General features: G+C 57.9%; 6 protein-coding genes across 6 annotated transcripts; 2 read left to right on the top strand and 4 right to left on the bottom strand.

Moving 5' to 3' along the window:
* Positions 1 to 287: 287 nt before the first annotated feature.
* GGS23DRAFT_593881 (uncharacterized protein) lies at positions 288 to 1,101 on the bottom strand (the record flags this gene model as incomplete). The annotated part of the gene is made up of 3 exons (XM_051518087.1): positions 288 to 512; positions 614 to 897; positions 963 to 1,101. 3 exons carry the CDS (start codon positions 1,099 to 1,101, stop codon positions 288 to 290), a joined length of 648 nt encoding a protein of 215 aa, XP_051374413.1.
* A 2,353-nt stretch (positions 1,102 to 3,454) lies between these two features.
* GGS23DRAFT_603248 (uncharacterized protein) lies at positions 3,455 to 7,072 on the bottom strand (the record flags this gene model as incomplete). Its single annotated transcript, XM_051519451.1, has 1 exon — positions 3,455 to 7,072. The coding sequence occupies one exon, from the start codon at positions 7,070 to 7,072 to the stop codon at positions 3,455 to 3,457; it is 3,618 nt and encodes a 1,205-aa protein (XP_051374412.1).
* A 2,244-nt stretch (positions 7,073 to 9,316) lies between these two features.
* Positions 9,317 to 10,628, top strand: GGS23DRAFT_351265 (transcriptional regulator PAI 2-type). Its single transcript, XM_051513131.1, has one exon. It carries the CDS (start codon positions 9,456 to 9,458, stop codon positions 10,248 to 10,250), a length of 795 nt encoding a protein of 264 aa, XP_051374411.1. The 5' UTR covers positions 9,317 to 9,455; the 3' UTR covers positions 10,251 to 10,628.
* A 199-nt stretch (positions 10,629 to 10,827) lies between these two features.
* GGS23DRAFT_593878 (dehydrogenase/reductase) lies at positions 10,828 to 11,972 on the bottom strand (the record flags this gene model as incomplete). The annotated part of the gene is made up of 4 exons (XM_051518086.1): positions 10,828 to 10,985; positions 11,052 to 11,440; positions 11,506 to 11,641; positions 11,849 to 11,972. The coding sequence occupies 4 exons, from the start codon at positions 11,970 to 11,972 to the stop codon at positions 10,828 to 10,830; spliced, it is 807 nt and encodes a 268-aa protein (XP_051374410.1).
* Positions 11,973 to 12,960: 988 nt separating this feature from the next.
* Positions 12,961 to 15,555, top strand: GGS23DRAFT_593877 (heterokaryon incompatibility protein-domain-containing protein; the record flags this gene model as incomplete). Its single annotated transcript, XM_051518085.1, has 2 exons — positions 12,961 to 13,609; positions 13,664 to 15,555. 2 exons carry the CDS (start codon positions 12,961 to 12,963, stop codon positions 15,553 to 15,555), a joined length of 2,541 nt encoding a protein of 846 aa, XP_051374409.1.
* A 1,573-nt stretch (positions 15,556 to 17,128) lies between these two features.
* GGS23DRAFT_603246 (uncharacterized protein) lies at positions 17,129 to 18,633 on the bottom strand (the record flags this gene model as incomplete). Its single annotated transcript, XM_051519450.1, has 2 exons — positions 17,129 to 17,999; positions 18,065 to 18,633. 2 exons carry the CDS (start codon positions 18,631 to 18,633, stop codon positions 17,129 to 17,131), a joined length of 1,440 nt encoding a protein of 479 aa, XP_051374408.1.
* Between the last annotated feature and the right edge of the window lie 2,000 nt (positions 18,634 to 20,633).

Raw genomic sequence — 20,633 nt, 5'->3', positions numbered from 1 at the left:
TACGCGAAAGATCTTGAGCTTGGTCGTCCCACTGTTGGGGTCACGAACAGGTTCACACCAGCGTGAGTCTCGCGACACATTTTTTTTTCATTGCTCCGTTGCGTGGGTTGGCGTAGTCCGAGGCTAACGTAACACATTGGATCCGTACAGCCGTTCCCTACATCAGATACTCGCTTCTTGAGATGTCCCCAGCAACCACGTAACCATCCCGCATCCTACGCAGGCCGTCGATACCGGTATCTCGAATTCCTATTCCGCAACGGAAGCCAAGACGGATTGCTCCCTTCTTATACACCCGCAACAAAAGCAAATGCGAGGCCGACCGCGGCGGCAAGTGTCCACCCTCCAACAGTAGTTCCGGGTGCGGCGCTAGGGGGAGTGGACTCTGCCGGAGTCGCTGGGGTTTCGGCAGCGGATGAAGATCCAACGATGACGGCCGTGATGTCGGTATCGTTCCTGCACTCGTTGCTGTCCAGCAACTGCGCAGAAGACCGGAACGTAATGTCGGCGCACTGTCACATTTTGAATCAGCTTCGGGTTGCCCTTGACTCTCTCCACGCCTACGCAGGCATGCAAATACGTCATATCGGCCTGGAAGTCCCACGCAACTTACATTGTATAAAGCGGCGCCAGTGCTGCCACTGGTAACGATCTGGAGCGAGGCTAGTTGACCATCGCTGACGTTCACGGGTACGGGCACCTGGGGGAGGCAGATGACGCCGTTGCTTGTCACGTTCACGATGTTCGGGGTGAGCGAAACATTGAAATTGGTGGTGTTGGCTCCGAATCCGAGGTTGATGAAGAGATAAGACCAGGGGTGGTAGAGGTGAAGCTTGATAGAACCGCCGGTAAGAGGCCAGTCGGTACGGTTCCCGGCACCAGTGGGGACACCGGCACCTATGTCGGGGGTTTAGCACTTTATCGCCCTACGCAAGGACGGCAGGATTGGCAGCTCTACTTACAAGGATAAGCCCACTGGTCGTAATCAGAGCCTTCGGGGACGTCTAGGGTTTCGGCTCGCCAGGACGGGTATTGAACGAGGAAGTGGGCGTTCGCCAACTGCGCAAACGCAGCAGCGAGAGCTACGGTGTTCTTCAACATGGCGGTGGCGATCTGTTTGGACTTGTCGAGTATTGTTGACACGGCCTTCGTCCCGGGAGGAGGCGATGGTTGAGACGACGGAGGACGACTGTGTAGAAAGACAGAAGAGGGAGGAGGGAGGTGAGGAGAGAGAAGGCGGCGGCGATGGCGACGTATGTATGTAGTGTCTCACGACCAGGGGAAGCAGGGGTGGGGGACGCTCTGATGATTGGTGCGACCTTTGCTTCTTGGGATGGTTCCTGACATGAAATATCAGGAACACAACCTTGACAGATAGCAAACCCGGGTGGGTGGATGGAGATGGGATGGATCCTGGGTTAGGTAGGCAAGAGATTTGCTTGAGCGAGTTGGAGCTTGCCGGACCGTGTTGTTCACCGGGTCCCTAGATGGCCTCCCCCCCCCCGGTCTACATGTGTGTGCTCCGATTGTATATACCTATACCTAGCTTAGCCGAGTAGGAATAGACGCGGTCAAGGACCGAATCCGCATCGAGAATCGTCCCGCATCTACGCTCGACGACAAAGACCACTACGAAGCGCGCGCTGCCCGTAGCGGGAATGAAGCGAGCAAGTTTCTGTCTTTGTCGCCCCACACCTGTCTCTGATCTTTCGGTTTGGGGCGGGGGGAAGGTTGGACGCATGGGGATGGCGCGAGGGAATCGTATCGTAGCGCCGCGGCGGAGGGGGAGGGGGGGAGATTAGCTGCGCCGCGGCGGTCGATAGCGCCCTATGCCGATGCGGTGTTGCCACCGGCCGTAGTCGAGAGAGCTCTATGAGTGGGTAGCTCCCTGACGAGCTGCTTCGTACCCGTGGCAGCCCAGGTACCTAGGTGGTAGGTATAGCGGCAACCTATGCCGACGCCTACCTACCTTTTTGTAGGTATCTTCTACAGCGCCTATTCGCGGGTGCTAGCTAAGGGAGCCGCCCGTCGACCCGGAATCTACCCGCACGGTTATATGTAAGTGTACACGGGTAGATGTAGCTAGATACCTACCTACCTAGTTTGCCAGGGAGCTTCTGGGACGAGCACAGGGAGGGGTGTGCCTCGTAGACTGCGATGGCACGCTGCCTAGGTATGTTGCTGGGCGAGTGGCGAGCGCTGTCAGCCGCAGAGCTACCTTAGGTGCCTAGTGCGGCGGCGCGGGGGTTGGCTGGATACCTATGAGGCAGTTGTGTGTGCCAACCCGGGGCCCGCGATGCGAAGCAGGAGGTTAGGGTAAGCCTATAGGTAGGTACCTAGATCGACAGCTCCGCCGAGCTGGGGTAGATACCTAGCTTTCTCTTTGTCCAACCAACCTACCTACCTACCTAACCTCCTCTTTCTCCTACCTACCTATCCGCTGCCCTCTTCAGCCTCCGCGGGGGAGGTAGGGAGGGGGAGCTCTAGGATTGTTCGCGGGGCAGAGAGAAGCAGGCCGGCCGGCCTGCCTACCTACTCTAACTTGCTCAAATGCACGCAAAACGCCGCCCCGCCCCGCCGCCAGCAGCCTACCGAACCCGGCCTAGCCCGGCCCTACCGACCTACCTGCTCCCACCCCCGGCCCCCACTCGCCTCGAGGCCAAGCTTCTCTCTCTCTCTCTCTCCTCGCTCCCTGGAGAGAGAGAGAGAGAGAGAGAGAAGGTTTCGGTCTGGGCGCCGAGGGCGGGGAGAGGGGGTACCTGTCAGCTGGGTAGCCAGCCAGCCAGCCAGCCAGCCATCGCCTCCCTAGTACCTAGGTACCTAGGTAGAGGCAGGCTCGATTTTAGCGCCCTCGATCTGCCTCAAATCGACGCACGCACGTTTCCTCTCTCCTGCCCCCCCTTCTCTCCTTTCCTTAGGCCGTAGACACCACCTACATACCTCGACTCAGGAGCCCTTCTCCAAGGAGTAGTAGTGCCTACCTATCGCCACTTGCCCTCCCCCGAGTCCGGCTGGAGAAGCGAAAAACTGACCGCGTGAACGCCACGGCGCGGAGAGGGAGGGGGTGGAGGGGGAGGGACAGGTCGATCGACGTGTCTGTCCCCTACGCATCGCAATCCTCGCTGCCGAGGCGAGACTCTTTACTACCTACCTACCTCGCTTTTTGCGTTCCCCGTGCTATCCCTCGGCGGGCTGGCACGGACGGCTGGCTACTGAAAAGATAATACAGCGGTAAAGAAAAGGGGGGGGGAACAAGGAAAAAGAAAAAAAGGAGGATATGGTAATATGTCAAGTTAGACATTGGAACGCCGATCGCTATTTACTCATCATTACCATGTCTCTTCTCTCATTTCTCGTCGGCTATTTCCGCATATTAAACTCATAACACCCAAAGCGCCTCCGCACGCCACCAGCCACCCGTCCCTCGTCGGCGTCGTCCTTCCTCGCTATTTCCCTAGTTCACCTTCACCGCCCAGATGCCGAACCTCTGCTCGCCGCCGCCCGGCGCCGGGCCCCAGCCCATCCAGAAGCTGCACTCCGCCGGGAACGCCGACCGCGCCTCCGCCAAGCTCTCCCACCGCGCCCCGCCGTCCCCGTCCCGGCCCTGGTACAGCCGCTCCAGCACGTCGCCGCCCGCCAGCAGCGCCAGCACCCCCGCGATCCCCGACGGGCTGCGCGGCAGCACCGCGCCCCGCGGGCCGAGCGCCCACCCCGCCAGCGAGAGAGCCAGCGTGCCTAGCAGCAGCGCCTCGAGCACCCGCGTCGACGCCGTGTCCTGCGCCAGCCGCCGCCTCCCGTACGGGTCGGATGCCGTGCCCGGGTAGACGCCCGTGTCGCCGCCGGCTGGCGAAGACGCCTCGGATAGCGAAGGGAATAGCGGTGTCGTGATCGTTGTGGGCTCGGTCGGGACGCCGGTCCGGTATGTGTTGCTGTAGTACTGGGCAGCGATGACACCATGCTGGAACGTGATCGCGTCCCGGACCGTCGCCGCTTGGGCGGGGTCGCCTACTGCGGAGAGGGGCACAGCGTAGCGCGAGGTGACGAGCTGCTCGAAGAAAGCATCGAACGTGGTGTTATTGCTGGGTGGCGGGAGCGACGCCAGGTTGTCGTACATGGTGAGCGGGATGAGCATGGGAATCTTGGCCGAATCACCCCCCTCGACCTCCTCGATCGGCACCGGACGCGCGGTTGATTCGATCGGGCGCGGCGGCCGCGATGGATCCAGTTGGAGCCGAGGCCCTATTAGAGTGACGGTTACGTCGACAGCTTCGGCGGTGGCGTTGCAGCCCAAGGCAGATGCCGACAGGGACGGCGGGTCTGTCGACGCGGAGAACTTACCCCACGTATATAGGAAATAGCTACAGCCGGACACGGAGCGTCTCTTGACGTTGGAACCCGTACCAAAATAACCCTCCGCGGGGAAGTCCATCGTAAAGGTCGCCGTGTTATTGGGTATCACCATCAGTGTCTCTGGGAACCATCGGCCAGGGCAAGACTCCCCCGTGATGTTGATCGCAAAGCCGTCAGATACCCACCGGTTGATACTGGAACCGATTGTCTGGTTGCGGAAGAAGGTATATGTGATGTCGGATTCCGAATAGAGGTGGCAGGAGAGCTGAGGCCGTATCGCCGGGACCGTCGCTTCGATGACGATCGAGGACTCGTCTGAGACCTGGGAGGCGTTTGTTGTCACGTATTTCTCGAGCGAGAACTCCGGGAACACGAGGTTCTCGTACGCTAACGACGAGTATGAGAGGTTACTTGCCAGGATGAGCGACGACTCGAGGTTCGAATCTGCGCCCGTGTGGGTCGCGACCGAGAAGGTGCTCGTCGTCCGGAGCTCCACGGGGCTGGCGATCGGGAACGTCCTGGCCCGGTACAGCGAGCCCGTGCCGATAGCGAACGTGGACGCGATCAGCGCGGCGACGGTAGTCATTAGCGGGCCGGCGCTGCGGGTTCTGAATTGCTCGTGGAGCACTTGCGGCATCAGAGGGCGCAGCAAGTCCACGTCGATTGATTCATCCATCGGCGCGCCTCTGGTTAAGGAGTGATACGGCACTAAAAGCCGGGTTTGGGAATCGGCCGAGACGAAGACAAGTCCCAAGAGGCTGAAAAATGCGGCAGGAAGGACAGTCCATACGTAGTGAAGGTAGGTATCGTCGTAGACATCCCCTAACCCTTCTTCACGGTTCGATTTCTGGAGGACGAGCTCCAAAGCCACGACACAACCGACAACCACGGCATAGATTGCGATTCGGAAGATAGGTCGTAGGACGAAAGGATAGACGGGTTTGAGCCCGCCGGATGGTTTGAGTAGACCATCAGCTTCTTGTTTCCAGCCGCCTCTAGCCGCGGACCCGCTACGAGGCGCGTCCCTATCGACAGGATACTGGTACGTCGCGTGGACGTTGTCGCTCCATTCCCCTATCCTCGCTTCCAGAGTCTTGGCATCCACCGCCCCGAGGTCGCGGGGGAACTTTGAGGCTACAACGTGCCCGGCAAGGGCGGCAGTGGCCAGGATGGACCCGGGGGGGATCGAGACAGTGAGACTCTCGGTCCGCCTCGAGGATAGCCACGCTAGTATTATTACGCAGAGAACCATGATGCCAACCATCCACTGGCACGCTGTCACTTGAACGAACAGGCGATCCACAACCCTCGATACCGCGGCGGTAGACTCTATGTCAGCCGGCACCATAAGCGACTGGTGGAGGAGAAACGACGCGTACTTCCGGTAATACTTTGACATGAGATCCTCAACCAGGGGAGCGTCCAGCATAGATGAAAACTGCGAACACGGATCCCCGCAGGTCCTGAAGACCTCTGAAGCGTAATCATCGACGGTCGCATTACCGATAGAGATTGGCTCGGCGCGGAGGGTTTCGAAGGTATCTAAATTGGCCTGCATGATATTCCAGGGGTGGATGCCCGGAAACAATCTTGGGGGGTCGTCGCCGTGAGGAGTGACACTCATTATCCCCGTGGCGTTGCGGACGACATCGACGGGAGTTATGCCGTAGGTTGGGGCGCACACTAAGGCGGCAGACTTCGCGTCAGTAACCTCAAAGTCGAGCCGAACGGCGTCCGTGTCGAAATACTTGGTCTCGGTCTCGTTGGCCAGCTTGTAATATAGCTCTAGGGAAAGGTACACCAGACGATTGTGGTCCAGACCCCCGGTCCCGCACTGGCCCGGGGTGAGCCCTCCCGCTGCGACTAGGTGCACGTTACGATGTACGAAGGTGGTCTCGGTGTTGGTCGCTCTGAACGGCACGTATGGCATCATGGGAGCGAGAGGGTTGGCGTCAAATGTTACCGGAGCTCTGCAGTCCCCGTACTCCAGATTCAGTTCTGAGCCCCAGACCATGGAGCTGATGTTCGTCCAGATGATGTGAGTGAGGCGCAAATCCCTCACGGACGCTTTCTCGCAATCGAGATCCATATACATGCCATCGACTGTTGCATGCAGCTCCGAGATCCCCTGTAGGTCGGATGCGAAGGACTGGTAGGCATATTGACTTGAACAGCCATCGGGATACTTTAGGTTGGCCTCGGCGAGCCCCCGTAACCCGTAGAAAGGGAGGGCAGACGGGGTGGAGAGACGGGCCAGATCATCGACAAACCGACTCTGTAGCGATATAGGTACGGACTGGTCGAAGATCTGTACGGGGGAGAGAGTGAACAGACCCGTAGATAGGACGATCAGCGCGGTTAAGAGCAGCGATATCGTGGAGCTTGCGGCTACCACGAAATCACGGCGCTTCAAGGCCCGGAAGGGTACCTCTATAGGAAGCATGTCGACGTAATCGAGTAGCAAGGCGTCCCGGCCGATCAGGACCGGATCAGCCTTGAGCCACGGCGCCGTCGCCTTGGCCTCATAGTCTACGCGGTTCCAGAGCGCGTGAACTAGGGTCAGGAAGGCTGTCGGTCCGTAGGTCCACAGATATCTGAGGCCGGCATCACTCTCGGTTACCCCTTGATTCCTTTTCGAGAGGCCGAAGAGCACCTCGAGGACCACAATCATGGCCACAAATAAGAGAGCGAAGGTAATGAATACAGGCCGCCGCAAGAACATGGGTAGCCATGATCGATGTTGATTCGGCGGCGGCGGCGGCGGCTCTGACCTCGGAAGAGAATTGTCCAAGAGCACGTCGGAACTGTGGCTCGGATCTTGAGCGTGATATGGCGGCTCGGGACGGGGTGGGCCAGCGGGATCAGCGGCCAGGTGCCGAAACGGCTCGAAGGGCCCTCGATCCTCATCACGAGTTGGCTCCGGCCAGACTACCGGCCACGGATCCGCTCGTACCAGCGCGGACGGCGTGTCGCGACTAATAGCCTGAGACAGATCGGAATCGGCATCGTATCCGTCGAGCGCTGAATAATGTGCTGGGGTCTCGGGGCTGACATCGCCATAACTCGGGACCGATATTCGTTGGGGCACCTGCTCGAGGCTGTCGTAAGCCGGAGCGGAGAGGAGCGGATGCCGGAACGCATTATTACATGCGTTGTTGGAATCCATCCCGGCTACGATGCAGAACACCCATCCTTTGTTTCCCCGCCTGCTTCCTTCAGCACACCTCCACACGGAGGCAAAAGGGGGGGATCGTGCTGGGATCTAGTTGATTACACCGAGATTTGACTGGTATTTTTCCCTCTTCTCCCTTTCTTCGTTCCTTTCGATTTCTCCCGTCGGCAGGAGGGGAGAGGAGACCGGAAAGAAGAAGGGAGGTAGGTAGACAGCTAGGTATTTATTGGCGGTGGACAGCTGACGGGTTAGAATCCTACCGGGGCTCCCAAGCAAATGGGGGCGAAAACGGCATGGCGGGCGAGACCTATAGACGGGGGTGAGACCCTGTGAAGACAGAGGGCCTCGCACCGTGTTGGATAATGATAAGCGCCGACGATGCGGACCCGATGCTGAAACAGGGCCGCCGATTGATCTGAGGCGGAGGGAGAGCGGCTGAGCAATGTGTTTCCGTGTAGGTGCAGCTCATAGTAGGTCGGTCTTGAGAGGGTCGTATTGGACGAGGAAAGGGACTTACCTAATATACCTAGGTACCTAGGTAATAGGTTGGTGCTGCTGCGTAGGTAAGAGGCTAGAGGTAGGGTGAAACGACATCGACCCAGTCTTGAATCTGTGCTGGGATTGATTAGGCTGCCATGTGGTGTGTTGAGGTATAGGTACATGCCTGCACCTCATATTCGCAACCGGCTGCGTATTGGGTTAGGTACCTACCTCCAGGAGTATGCGATCGGCACGTGGCGCCGACTCGGTCTCTTGCATAGCCCACCCGCCTTCGCCTCCAGATAATTTGTGAGATGGGTGCTACGTGAGGTAGGTAATCAAAAAATACCCGCCTGTAATCTGGGGTCGGCGCCGCGGCACGACATATTATCACGATGGGGAATCGCCCAATCTTACAGGGCTGGGTCCCTATTAATAGCTGTGTCTGTGTCATATAGGTATACCTAGGTACCTCCTAGATAATGTACCTACCTGAATACCTAGCGAGTTTTGGGGGAGGTGTGGGCTTGATGTGGTCAGGTCGGCATATCGAACCGGGAAGCCGTACACGGTCGTGACAGATTATTAATCCCCTCTCTTATTGCTCATTCGGGATCTCATCTCTCCTATTACGCACTCGGGATCTGAGTCGGGCACGGGAGCGGGCGCGATAGAACGGTTCGCTTGCGATGATTCATTCCTGTTTCGGCGGCTCTTCTCGTCTCCTTTCTACCTACCTACCTAGGTACCAAGCGACCTGCCTGTTACTAGCCTGCAGGACTTGGTCGCGCCGGGCTCGTTGGATACCAAGGTAGGTAGGTAGGTAGGTAGGTACCTTTGGATACGCGACTTCGGGCGGTTCTACCGATGGTCAGTTACCTTGGGTACCTCTAGTAGCGACAACCGGGACTCGACGACGTGCCAGCGAGTGTTAGGCCGTAACCCCCTCTAAGGTAGGTACCTACAAATATCTACTGTAGGTACCCAAACTAATCTGCCTGGGATGATGGAGTTGGAGGCAGACCTGGGGTGTACATGCCTAACTAGGAAAGCCAGAGAGAGGTCTGGCCTGGTGTGGTGCCGACGGATCTCCGCGGATGCGGTTGCGGCCACGGAGACGACGTGCCTATCGCGAATTCCCAAGGCGCAACCGATCTGAATGCCGTGACAAATCATCGGCTGCCTTGATGAGTCGAAATACGGCTCGTCTGATTCGCTCGTCCGAACTGTGTACCATCCGCACCCTCGCGCCCTAGCCTTGACAGCACGCCGCCGACATGACTCCCGCAACTCTTAAATACCCTCCTCCCGATCCGACGATCTGATTCCCTATCGTCCAACCCCAAGTTGCTTCGTGATACCTCCCTCTGACGTTGCTCCCGTACCCCCTACTTCGATTCATTTCCTGTCCTGTCGCCTACCCCCGTGCGAATCCTCGCTGACTCGGGCCACCATGTACCTCCGGGCACCCCACGCCGAGGTCGACATCCCGTCGCTCCGCACGTTCATACGGGATAACCCCTTGGGTCTTTTCATCACCGCCTTCGCGTCGCCCAAGAGTCCCACCATACAGTGCACCCACGTCCCTTGGGTGCTGGACGTGAGTGACGAAAGCAGCCCGACCGAGCTGGGGAAGCTGCGCGCGCATCTGGCTCGCGCGAATCCCCACTCCAAGGCCCTCGTCGAGGCCGTCGCCGTCCACGGCAGCGCCAACGGCACGCTCGAGCAGGAAGTCTCCGTCGTCTTCACCAGCAACGTCCATGCCTACGTCACGCCCAAGTTCTACACCGAGACGAAGCCCAGCACCGGCAAGGTGGTGCCCACCTGGAACTACGCCGCCGTCCAGGCCTACGGGAAGGTCAGGGTGTTCGGCGACGCCAGGAGCCCGGAGACGAGCTCGTACCTGCAGCAGCAGGTCCAGGACCTGTCGAAGCACTCCGAGGAGCACCTCATGAAGTACGTCGGCGGCGACGCCCCGGCCGCCTGGCAGGTCGACGACGCCCCGGCGCCGTACGTCGACATCCTCAAGAAGGCCATCATCGGCATCGAGATCGACGTCGACCGCCTCGAGGGCAAGTGGAAGATGAGTCAGGAGATGACCAGGGGCGACCGCGACGGCGTCGTCCGGGGCTTCGAGGCGCTCGGCACCGAGCACGGCCACCAGATGTCCAAGACGGTGGAGGAGCGCGGCGCGTTGAAAGACGCAAAAGCGCTAGCGGCGGCGGCAGCGAAGGCTAACGGAGAGTGAAAAGGCCGTTCGTTGAGCGGAGCCGCCCTTGGGGGAGGGCTGCGAGAGGTCCTATTAATGTGTAGCTCCAAGAAGATTCCGTCCAAAGTTAGCCGTAGGCACGATCTGTGTTAGGCCGGGTTATACCATACTAACTAGTACGCTGGGAGACGGTTCAGGAGGACTATCGTGGGATATTAGTACTAGATACTTGGGGGTTCGGTCCGCATATCAGGTATACTTTACTTGTATCTTCAAGTTGAAACATACCTACCTAGAAGAGGTTATCTCGATTAAAGAACACCCCAGCAAATTGTAACCGCAAAGACCTTTGTCTTTAAAAATCGACAAGAACAACTAAAAAGCTAAATGATCGAATATTTAGGGAACATAGGCCGGCACGCTTCAACGCTACCGGGCCTCTAAACCGGACAGTCCCTCGCCTTCCCGTAACTCCCCGCCGCGCTACCTACCGTGTATTCCTTATCACATAGGTACCTACCTACCTACCTAATACCTACGCGCCACATATGACGCTCGAACGAAAGAAGAAACCCACCGCTCTCCGAGGGCAGCATCAAGCCCCACCAGCCCAACCTCAACTAAACGCCTCGAAGCGCGCCGCTTCGGCCTCGCCCCAGGCGACGTGGTTGACGGTCCAGTGCCAGGGGTCGTCCCGCTTGGCGGGGTTGTAGCTAGCGACGCTGGAGGGGATCTCCCTGGGGCCCTCGTAGCGCTTCCCAGCGCCGCGCCCGACTCGCGCGGCGTGTGGACGTTGTTCGTGGACACAACCTTAAGCAGCGGCACGAGGCGCGGGTCCACGTGCTTCCAGGCGAGCCGCAGCGGTGCCGGGTGCTCGCGCGCCGAGCCGCCGCTGCAGCGCGTACGCCCACAGCAGGTTCGCCAACTTGCTGTTGGTGTAGTTGGCGGCCGGCGGGCGCGCCAGGCCCGCGGCCGTGGTGTAGGCTGCGTCGGGCATGCCGCTCTGCGTGGCCGGGTCGTGGGTGCCACTGGAGGTCACGACGACGCGGGCAGAACAGAGCAGGCGGAACAGCAGCGCGTGGCCGACGTGGTTGATCGCGAAGGTGGCCTCGACGCCCTCGGCGTTCGTAGCCGTCTTGGACGGGAAATGCAAGCCGGCGTTGAGGAGGAGCGCCTGGATCGGCGGGCGGTTCCTGGCAGCCCACTCTCCCGCGAAGGCGCGGACTTTGCTAGTGTGCCCAGGTCCAGCGGCGTGTAGACTCCGTTGCTCTGACTGAGCGTCTTGTTGACGGACTCGACCGCACGCTCGGGATCGGACCGCGAGCAGATGACCACGAGCCAGTCAGGCTGCTGGCGCGCGATCTCCAGCGCCGCGTAGTAATAGCCCAGGTTGATGGTGCCGCCCGTGGCGATAGCAGAACGGGTGTAGGCTACGGTTGGAAAAGTACAGGCGATAATACCAGGTGGGCTGAGGCTTAGTTCCCTGCTTTCGGGTTGCACCGTTCCCCTTTTCCTTCCGATTTCTGAACCTCATCTGAGACTTAGTGTAAGCTTCGGTTTCTAGTCGACTAGTAACTCTCTACACAGATGGATATCTGCTTATCGCTGACTATGGCAACTGCTTATACTTAACGCACGTGTGTCAGTGTTCAGTTTAGGAATCATGAGCAAACGCCAACAGCACTGCCTGTACATCGCCTCGGCGCCGCGGATTCCCTCGAATGTATTAGCCCACTTGAGACGGAATGCGATCAGCAGCATTACCAGGAGGCATCGGAGTGCAGAGTGCATTTTATATCGGGTTGCGCCAATCCCAAGGCCAAGATGGGCTGAGTGCGTCGCGGATTCAAACCCGTCAGCGCTATCTCGAGGGCCTCTTGGCTGCAATACTCATAGAGTCCGGAAATCAGGGGTCCCCGTAGCCTAAAAAGCACACCCCTTAGCAGTGGCCCATGCTAGCGATCGAGCGCAAAGTGACCATCGACCAAGTCTAGCTGATAGCATCTAGCAATAAGTAGGCATCAATAGCGGGTATGGTGAGACATAGATGCCTAGAGGAGGATACTATAGAAAAGCATGGGTTGATTTTCCCTGCCATTGTCTCGTCCGGCCTATGTCGGCTCTGGATCGTGTGAGGGTATTAGGTATATTACTCGCAACCTTCCTTGTGAGTCCTGTGTTCTGACCTCGAAGGTAACGCCGTCGAGCGCTTTTAACGAAGTCAAGGGGGAGAGCTTCACTACGTTAGAGGGGCGAGTTAGATAATTATATGGAACTAGGATAACGATAAATTTAGTCAATTTATAGACAGGTATAGGAACTCTATAACGTCTCGTTACGGGAAAACGTCGACCCTACGCGTCCCTATTCGGTACTCATGCAGATCTAATATAGGTAGGTATAGCTCCCTATGCAAATCCCTAAAGAAAATCAAGGTCAGAAATGGTGTGGTGTATTAAATCAGGAAACTGGATACTCGAATATGAACACGCTTTTAAAGACAACTCCGCGGCGGCTTACTAGGGCTTATAAGCAATGCCTAAGACGAATAATATCAGCCAGTCTGATCGGCGACTATGGGTTCAGCTCTTGGCTGATTCGGGCATCAAGCAGGCTCTGCTGAGCCTGCAGCAGCTGAAATGCTATATATGTATGGGCCCGATAGACGCTCTCGAGTATCGACGCTACGCGTCTCGCCTTATCCCCCCTCATGAAACATACCTACCTGCGCACCTACCTGACCTTCGAGATGGCTTCGCTAATCTGCCCGCTCTGTTACAACCTCAACCCCGTCCGCCATCGCAAGTTAGCCGAAGACAGTTGCTCCTACGGGCAGCAGGCGCGGCACTGGATGAAAGCGGCCGAGTTACGCGCGTCTGCCCGGGGGACCGGCGGGACCAGGCATTCGGGCACCTACCGGGCATTCAAGCGGCCGTGCGACAAGTGCGGTCTCCTGAGGGACGCCGTGGAAACCTTTCTGCACGAGAGCGGACTGGCCGCCCAAAGATGTGCGTCTAGGGAGGAGTGCGGCGCCGTGAAATATTTGGTCGCCGTCGACGAGCCGGAAGAGGGCGCCGACGACGAAGACGACGACGACGAGGGAGCGGGCTCGTTCGACGGCGAAGAGATCTCAGACGAAGATGACACCGACGGATATACAGATACCAGTGATGACGACGCTCGATCCGGGTCTGCGCAGGGGGGTTCGGATGGCGACTGGGCCGATTCGGACGACGAGGAGGAATCGGGCGCCGGGGGTGCGAACGCCCCGGCGGCGGCTGCGCGTGCCCTGGAGACCCTCAGGCTAGTCGTGAAATGCAATCTTGATCCGCCGAAAACGAAGGGCGAGTACGAATCGTTTGAAGAACTCGGGATAGAGGTGTTCGCGGCTGTCGGAGGTAAGAGTCTTGCGCTATCCCCCCCCCTTCTGGCCCTTTCTGACGATCCTCCAGGAAACATTCCTCCTTCGTTTTCCTGGCTAAAGAGTGCTGGGGAAGTTCCCGTAAATCCCTCGCTGCAGGAGTACGCTTCTACCATAACCGCCTGGGTCCGGGAGTGCGGCGAGCACCACCATAACTGCAACACTATCGCGCGTGCCGGCGTCCCCAAGCCGCTTCCCCGGCGCGTCCTCGACCTGGCCGAGAACAAAATCGTGCTCATCGAGACCGGATACAAGGAGGGCGTTTACGTAGCACTCAGCCACTGCTGGGGGAAGGAGCAGATGCTGGTCACGACGAGGGGGACTATCGACGACAGGATGAAGGGGATTTCTCTGGATGACATGCCGCGGACCTTCCGAGACGCCGTCCAACTCACGAGGGCGCTCAACCTCCGGTATATCTGGATCGATTCGCTGTGTATAATCCAGGACGACATAGACGGTAAGGATTGGGTCGAGCAGTCGGCGGCCATGGCCGACATATACGCAAATTGCCACCTGAACATCGCCACTACGAGATCGCCTAACGGCGCCGAGGGGTTCGTCCATCCTCGGTGGACATCGCGTAATTCATTGGAATATGCAGAGCGCTTTGCGGCGGAGGTAGGCTCGGTCATCGACGATAATGACGATGACGATGATGACGATGAAGGCGGGGCTAGAAGCAAGGGCGAGGAGCATATTTCCAAGATTAGGAAATGCGACGTCAAGTCCTTCGTCGTCTCCAACAGAGACAACGCGCAGCTCTACGGTAGCTCGATCAAGGTGCGTCTGACGTTGAACTCGTCCCACGAGGCCATGCAGACATTTAGGTGGATCAATAGCCACCAGGAGACTGCGCCGTTGATCCAGCGAGGATGGGTGTTTCAGGAGAGACACCTGTCGCCACGGACCGTCCACTTCCACGCCAACGAGATGATGTGGGACTGCATCGACAAGCAGCGCTGCGAATGTCTCGCCCTGGATGACAGGGAAATCGGCGGCGACGGCTGGAGCGCCTCCAAGAGCCGTATCTCGACCCTCGGAACGCTCGAGGACTGGCAGCTTCGCGGGCTCTGGAGGACCGTGGTAGAAGACTACTGCTTGTTAAACCTCACCGTAGAGACAGATCGGCTCCCGGCCCTCGGCGGACTCGCTCAGAAGTTCTCCAAGCATATGCCGGAGATCGGCGGGGTGAAAGATGAATATATGGCCGGCATGTGGAGGAACAGTCTCGCCAGGGATCTCCTCTGGAAGGTCAAATCGCAACCGAAAGAGAACTCGAGAAAGCGGCCAGGGAAAGGCCCTCCTTCCTGGTCTTGGGTCTCGCTGCAACACGGCGGAGAGAGGTCTGGCATCGACTGGGAGTGGGAGACGAAGCCGAGACTCGTGTCGTGGAGCGAGATTTTCACCTACAAGCCAGACAAACGGTTTTCCATCCTCGAGGCCTCGTGCGAGCTGGAGCACAAGGAGGCGCCGTTCGGCCGCATCCTCGGTGGGAGGATCGTGGCCAAGGGGGCGATGTGCGCCGTCTCCGTGAGCGAGAAGAAGAAGAAGAAGAAGAAGAAGACGTCAGCCGGCGGCCTGCCTCCGTGGGCGTCCAGGCTTCCCATCCGGACCGAGAGCGCGCTCAACACGCTGCATCTCAACTTCGACGACAAGGGCGACGCCGAAGAGGCCGCCGATGCCGGCGGCCCAACCGGCGGGTTCGTGTTCTGCCTCTTTGTCGGCACCCTCTTCTCTCATTTTAACCACGGCGCCAAGAGCACGCACGCCGAGCATCGGGGGCTGATCCTCAAGCCGTCCGCCACGGCACCGGGCATTGCGGAGCGCATCGGCTCCTGGACCCAATACATCCAGCACTATACGGAAGAGAAGGATTTATTCACAAAGACCGCCCCCATGGTCGTCGTTACTATCGTCTGATTAGGCCGCTCCAGAAGATCTCGAAGCCTCTGCCCCTGGCCGGAAAAGGGGCCACCTCGTAACACTCTCAAGAGGTAGTAGCACATAGGCAGAATGGATATATATATGTAGAGTCAGCATATGCTCACATCGTGTCTGGAAATGCCCATCGTCCTCAGTGAGTAGTAAGAAGAGGCCACCGGCCGATACCCAGAAGCATTGCCAATGGTCTCTTGATCCACCTCTCCCAGCCCCTTTGGTGTGAGTCTTCCCCCGAGACAAACTGGAGACTCCAGACCTGTGTACGGCACCTTGTTGCGAAGGCGAAGCCCAAGTCTCGGCATGAGCGCCTCTGTCGTTGACACGCCACTCTTTATGGAATACTCATACACCGGTAACCTCTCCATCCAAAGGCTTCCTGACCTCAGCGCGGCGCCGTGAATATCGTAAAAACATCTGTCATCTAGCACCTGTTTAAGCAACAGAGGATGCCCCATCGTTACATACACCTACCAAGCCATACCCAGCCAGTACCGCCTACTTGTCGTCTTCCTCTACAACCCTATCCGCGAACCACGTACGGCGGCACGCAGGTAATATCAGGGAAATAGCGTATCCGCTGCTACGGCAGCATAGAGTATAAGGTCGATGTTACAACACGCGGCCGATTGCCCGGTCCCATTTTAACTGTACATGACAGCGGGAGAATCAATTTGCAACATATTGACATGTTTCTCCAACGACGTCGACTATGCGACAGGTTTTGTTGCGGCTGGGCCCAAAGAGAGGCTTAGGCGGAAAACGGGAGGGAGGGAGAGGGAGAATGAATAGGAAAAGGCTGGAGAGCCACCCCTTCCTTCACACCATCCCCTGCTCAGCCGGCTCATCGCTAGGTACGTTAAATGATAACTCAAATTTAATGTGATATACGATTTCGCAGCTTTCCATTGCCCGTACCCCTATTCTCGATTGCTATGGGCTATCGTCTTCGTCGACCCGTTTACATTCCCTCATGCAAGCAACCCTTGAACGCCAGGGCGGGGACAGTTAACCTCCCCCTTTTTATGTCCACCCACGCCCTCCCGTGATAAGAATAATTGTATGATATGCTTCCTGAACCAGATGGTACCGGTACGCCGGCAGTTTTAATCCAAAGAGTATCCAAAATGTAAGTGACAAACGAGAACGGCATGGTGGCGCCGTAGTGTGACCGGATGCATAGGTAGGTACGGGGTGCAGATGACCACATGATACGTAAGACAAATGAGAATTTGAGTTATGCGTGGCCCGTCATCCGAAGGGGAAAAAGTGAGTAAGTCGTCTGGCCAAGATGCTAAATGCTGGGGCATATATATATGTCGCGTAAAACGTAGACGCCTACGATACGCTTTGCGGTATGTAGGCATATAAGGGCTGGTTCAACTGCCACGTGACGATATATATATATATATATATACCTCACCGGGACGTCTAATTAGTGGGTGACGTATGTCGAAGGTTGGTATAAGTGATGGATGATGGCGATGATGGCGATGAAGGCAGTACCGCTATTGGCGGTGATATAAGTGATATGGATGGGCTGCATTGGCTTGTTTCACCTCTGGTGGCGAGGATCCCTCGGGTCTTGATATTGGTTATTCCGCTGGCCGTTCTCCCCACGGGCTGAAACCCATTCGGCATTCCCGCTCTGTCGGCTCGGCTGCTCAGCAGGGAGCTTCTGGTCGTCGCTGGCGGAAGAAGTAGTAGTAGTCCGAGCTGCGGTGCCGGATGCGGAGCTCGACGTGCCCGGCACCATCCTTGTTACGGCCTGGGTGATCGAAGCGACGACGTAGCCTCGTAGCTCTCGGTCCTCTCTCGAGTCTTCCTTCTCCAACCGGAATCGCGCCTCCTTACTCATGTTAGCGCGGCGGATGTTCTTAATCTCCTGCATAATGTAGAGCATAACCTCCTCTGGGCACCTGCTCCGCTCGCGCGCGTGCTCGCTCTTACGCACGTATCGACGGGTGACATCGGTTGCGCCGTCGATGCTGAAAGCAACACAGTATGACATCTGCTTGCCCCAGCCTTCGGTGTAGAGGCGTGGATTGTCCCACGCCTCCTCGCAGGCGTCTACATGGATCCATCGCTGCTTATGTTCGGAGTAGACCTCGGTCCATACGTGGTCCTCGGCATTCCATACCCAGCGCACGCGGCTGCCGACGGCGCGACACAGCATGCTGAAGCAATTAGCCCACTCGCCGCATCTGCCGCGCCGCGTTTGCAGGAGTTGCCAGACGTCGCTGTACCGGGGGAATCGTTCGAAGGCGCCGCACGACGAGCTGGAGCATGCGTAGAGTTCGACTAGTAGAGCGCCGTAAGCCTTTTCTTCGGCTGTCGGGGGCGTCCTGCCACTAGCGACGGTCGGCGATAGACATATGGGACACGGCGGATTGTTCACCCAAGTGAAGAATGATCGCTTAAACCATCTGCGGGTTGGATGCCCAAGATTAGAAGGCTATCGGACATTGCGTCAATGCGCTGAGAGGCCTACCTTAACAATGCTCGGATTACGCAATCTTGGTATCCCCATTCCGGCTTTCTGCCGTCACCCATGCTCTCCGCTGAGGCTTGCAACACCTGCGACTCTTCCTCGGCCTCGCCATATATTCGGTCAAGCGGGATCACCTGAAGGGCCTCGTCAAGCAGCCCGGGGTTCTCGTACTTGGTGGGAGTCAACGATAGGGACACGAGCAAGTTGCGGAACATCTGCGAGTCCCGGTCATGCGGACCCGGGGGGGTCGGGATCTTAGGGAGATTGCGTAGCGAAGAATACGACGGCGGTAGCGTGGGCGTGGCCGGGTTTGGGCTTGGATCACGATTAGACGAGGGAGAAGGACTGCCCAAAGGCGCCGCTGGGTGTGCTTGCAAGCTAGACGAAGGCGGTTGTTGTTCTCGAAAGTCGGGGGAGGCGAGGCGCTGCCGTGGCAGTCGCGACTGTTCGATCTCGGTTAACCGCTTCGTCCGCATCAGCTGCTCGAATTGGACTCGCAAATCCCGTGCCCATTCCTCTCCATACTCGCCCTGGTCGTCACTCCTAGAGGCCTCGCTACGACCAGTCATGGTGCTGCCGTCCGTCAATTCGCCCACTCTCGAAGGTCGACTCGGAGCGTCGAGAAGGTAAATGCTGTTACGTGTAGATTCTCGCCGTAGGCGCCCCTACAACTCGTCAGTCCCAGGCAGGCAGGCCGGCTGTGATGTTGGGATTCGAACTCGGGCTAGGCTGACTCGAAGATTACGCAGAGATGCGATAGATTAAATAATCAGCCGACCAGGACCCTGGCGATGGTGCGGACTCGGCCACCCCCTCCTAGACCCAGTTGCCACCAGCGAGCAGGAGGGCTCCGTAGAACAAGACAACGTAGCAATGGCGAATCAACGCTCCATACGGGCCAATAGTTTATTAGTAGTCGCCAGGCTTCGCCTGTCTTCGTGTCTGCGTCGCAGTACCGTGGCAGCAGTGTGTTTCCCTTTTTTGGCCTTTTTTCCTTTCGAGCAATCGGGCAAGAAATGATGCGACCGGTCGGGCGTAGGCTGCGCGAGTCGAAGGGGAGAGCGCGGACGACGAGGCCGGTCGGCGTCGATTACCTAGAAGCGACGGTGGAACGGCTCGCCACGACAGAGAACGAGGTCGTACGTCAACCCGGGAGAGAGATAAGACGTAGTTGTTCGAGAGAGGAGAGAGAGGAGAGAGCGCAGTAAGGACGGAGAGGTATTAAGAATACAATCGGTAGCGTTAACGAGTAGGATAAGAGTAAGACGGGGGGGTACGGTGATAGAGAACGTGGCGAGTCCAGGGGTTGAGGGCGGAGGGATGAATGAACGGGTGGATGATGGATAGTGGTGTTGGTAGTGTCAGTAGCAGTAATGGTGGTGGTGGTGGATGGAGGACGGAGGATGAACGATGGGTTTTCCCTACTGCGATGAGAAGTCGTATACCTACTTCGTAATAAGCCGAGGGGGGTGGAGGGGAGGGCAGGGGGTGCGTCTATGGCGTGTCTGTGGTGCACTGTATGTGGCAGAGGGTGTGTTCCTCGCGGATGTCGAAGTGCGCGTACGCATGGAGGGGGGCAGGGAGACGTAATGACAGCGAGCGGTCCGTAGGGACTAGTATGTAATAGAGTACAAATGCGATGATAGAACGAACGTCGGCGCCGGTAGGCGAAGGAGTAATTCGCCGTCTAAGGATTGGGAAGTAAGCGGCATGCTTCTCGCGTGTGAGGGTATGACCTCTTCTCTTCTCGTTGCCTCTTACCTCTCTCGAGCGTCTTGGTTAGCCACCCCCCCCGTCTAGCAGTCTACGTCCATCCAGGTCCGTGTGTATAGATTTCTCGACCGACGGATGGACGACAGATCCGTGTCGGGACGTACTCGTAGGCAGCTTTCCTGATGGTTCAGGACCGTAGGAGAGTGGGCGTGGACAGGGACCCGAACATGGGGGGCGCAAAAAAAGGAAAGGAAAAGAGGGAGATGCTGCGCAGCGCCGCGCAGGGTGTGCGTAGGCTGCGTAGGCCTTCTCCGCCCATCCCAGCCGATGCCTCCCATCATTGGCCGTCAAACCAGCCGGATACAGTGTCGTCGCGGCGACTGCGCGCAAGTAATCCGTCTATCGGTACTGTGTGTCGCGGCAGAAACTGCACTAGGCTGGAGAGGGGACGGCGTGAACGCGCGTCTCCTCCGCCGGCTGGCCAATCATCTAATACACATTCGGACCATGGGGGACGGGTGGGGCCACGACGAGTATTCCTCTCTCTCTTTCTCTCGTTTTTTCCCTCTCGTTCCCCCGATCCCACGCATTGTCATTTTTTTCTTCCTTCCTGACGATCAAACTCTCCCCGTCGGTGCCTCGCTAGCCCAAATATCGCTCTGCGTATATTCAGAAATCGTCACAGTTGTTGTGACGCATGTATATCCCGTACCGGCAGATACGTTTACGGGTCTACGCATATACAGTAGGTATATCCCTACCTATACTCAAAGTACGTAGATGTAGGTACCTAAGGTAGCATGGGCACGGCTATGGGGTCCCACCACGGCGATGCTAACTTTAGGCACTTTATTTG

The sequence above is a fragment of the Durotheca rogersii genome (assembly GCF_024521655.1).
Source record: "Durotheca rogersii strain YMJ 92031201 chromosome Unknown GGS23scaffold_4, whole genome shotgun sequence".
Classification (NCBI taxonomy): domain Eukaryota; kingdom Fungi; phylum Ascomycota; class Sordariomycetes; order Xylariales; family Xylariaceae; genus Durotheca; species Durotheca rogersii.
Note: the sequence above shows the minus strand (reverse complement) of the source record. Positions and strands in the feature narration are given on the sequence as shown.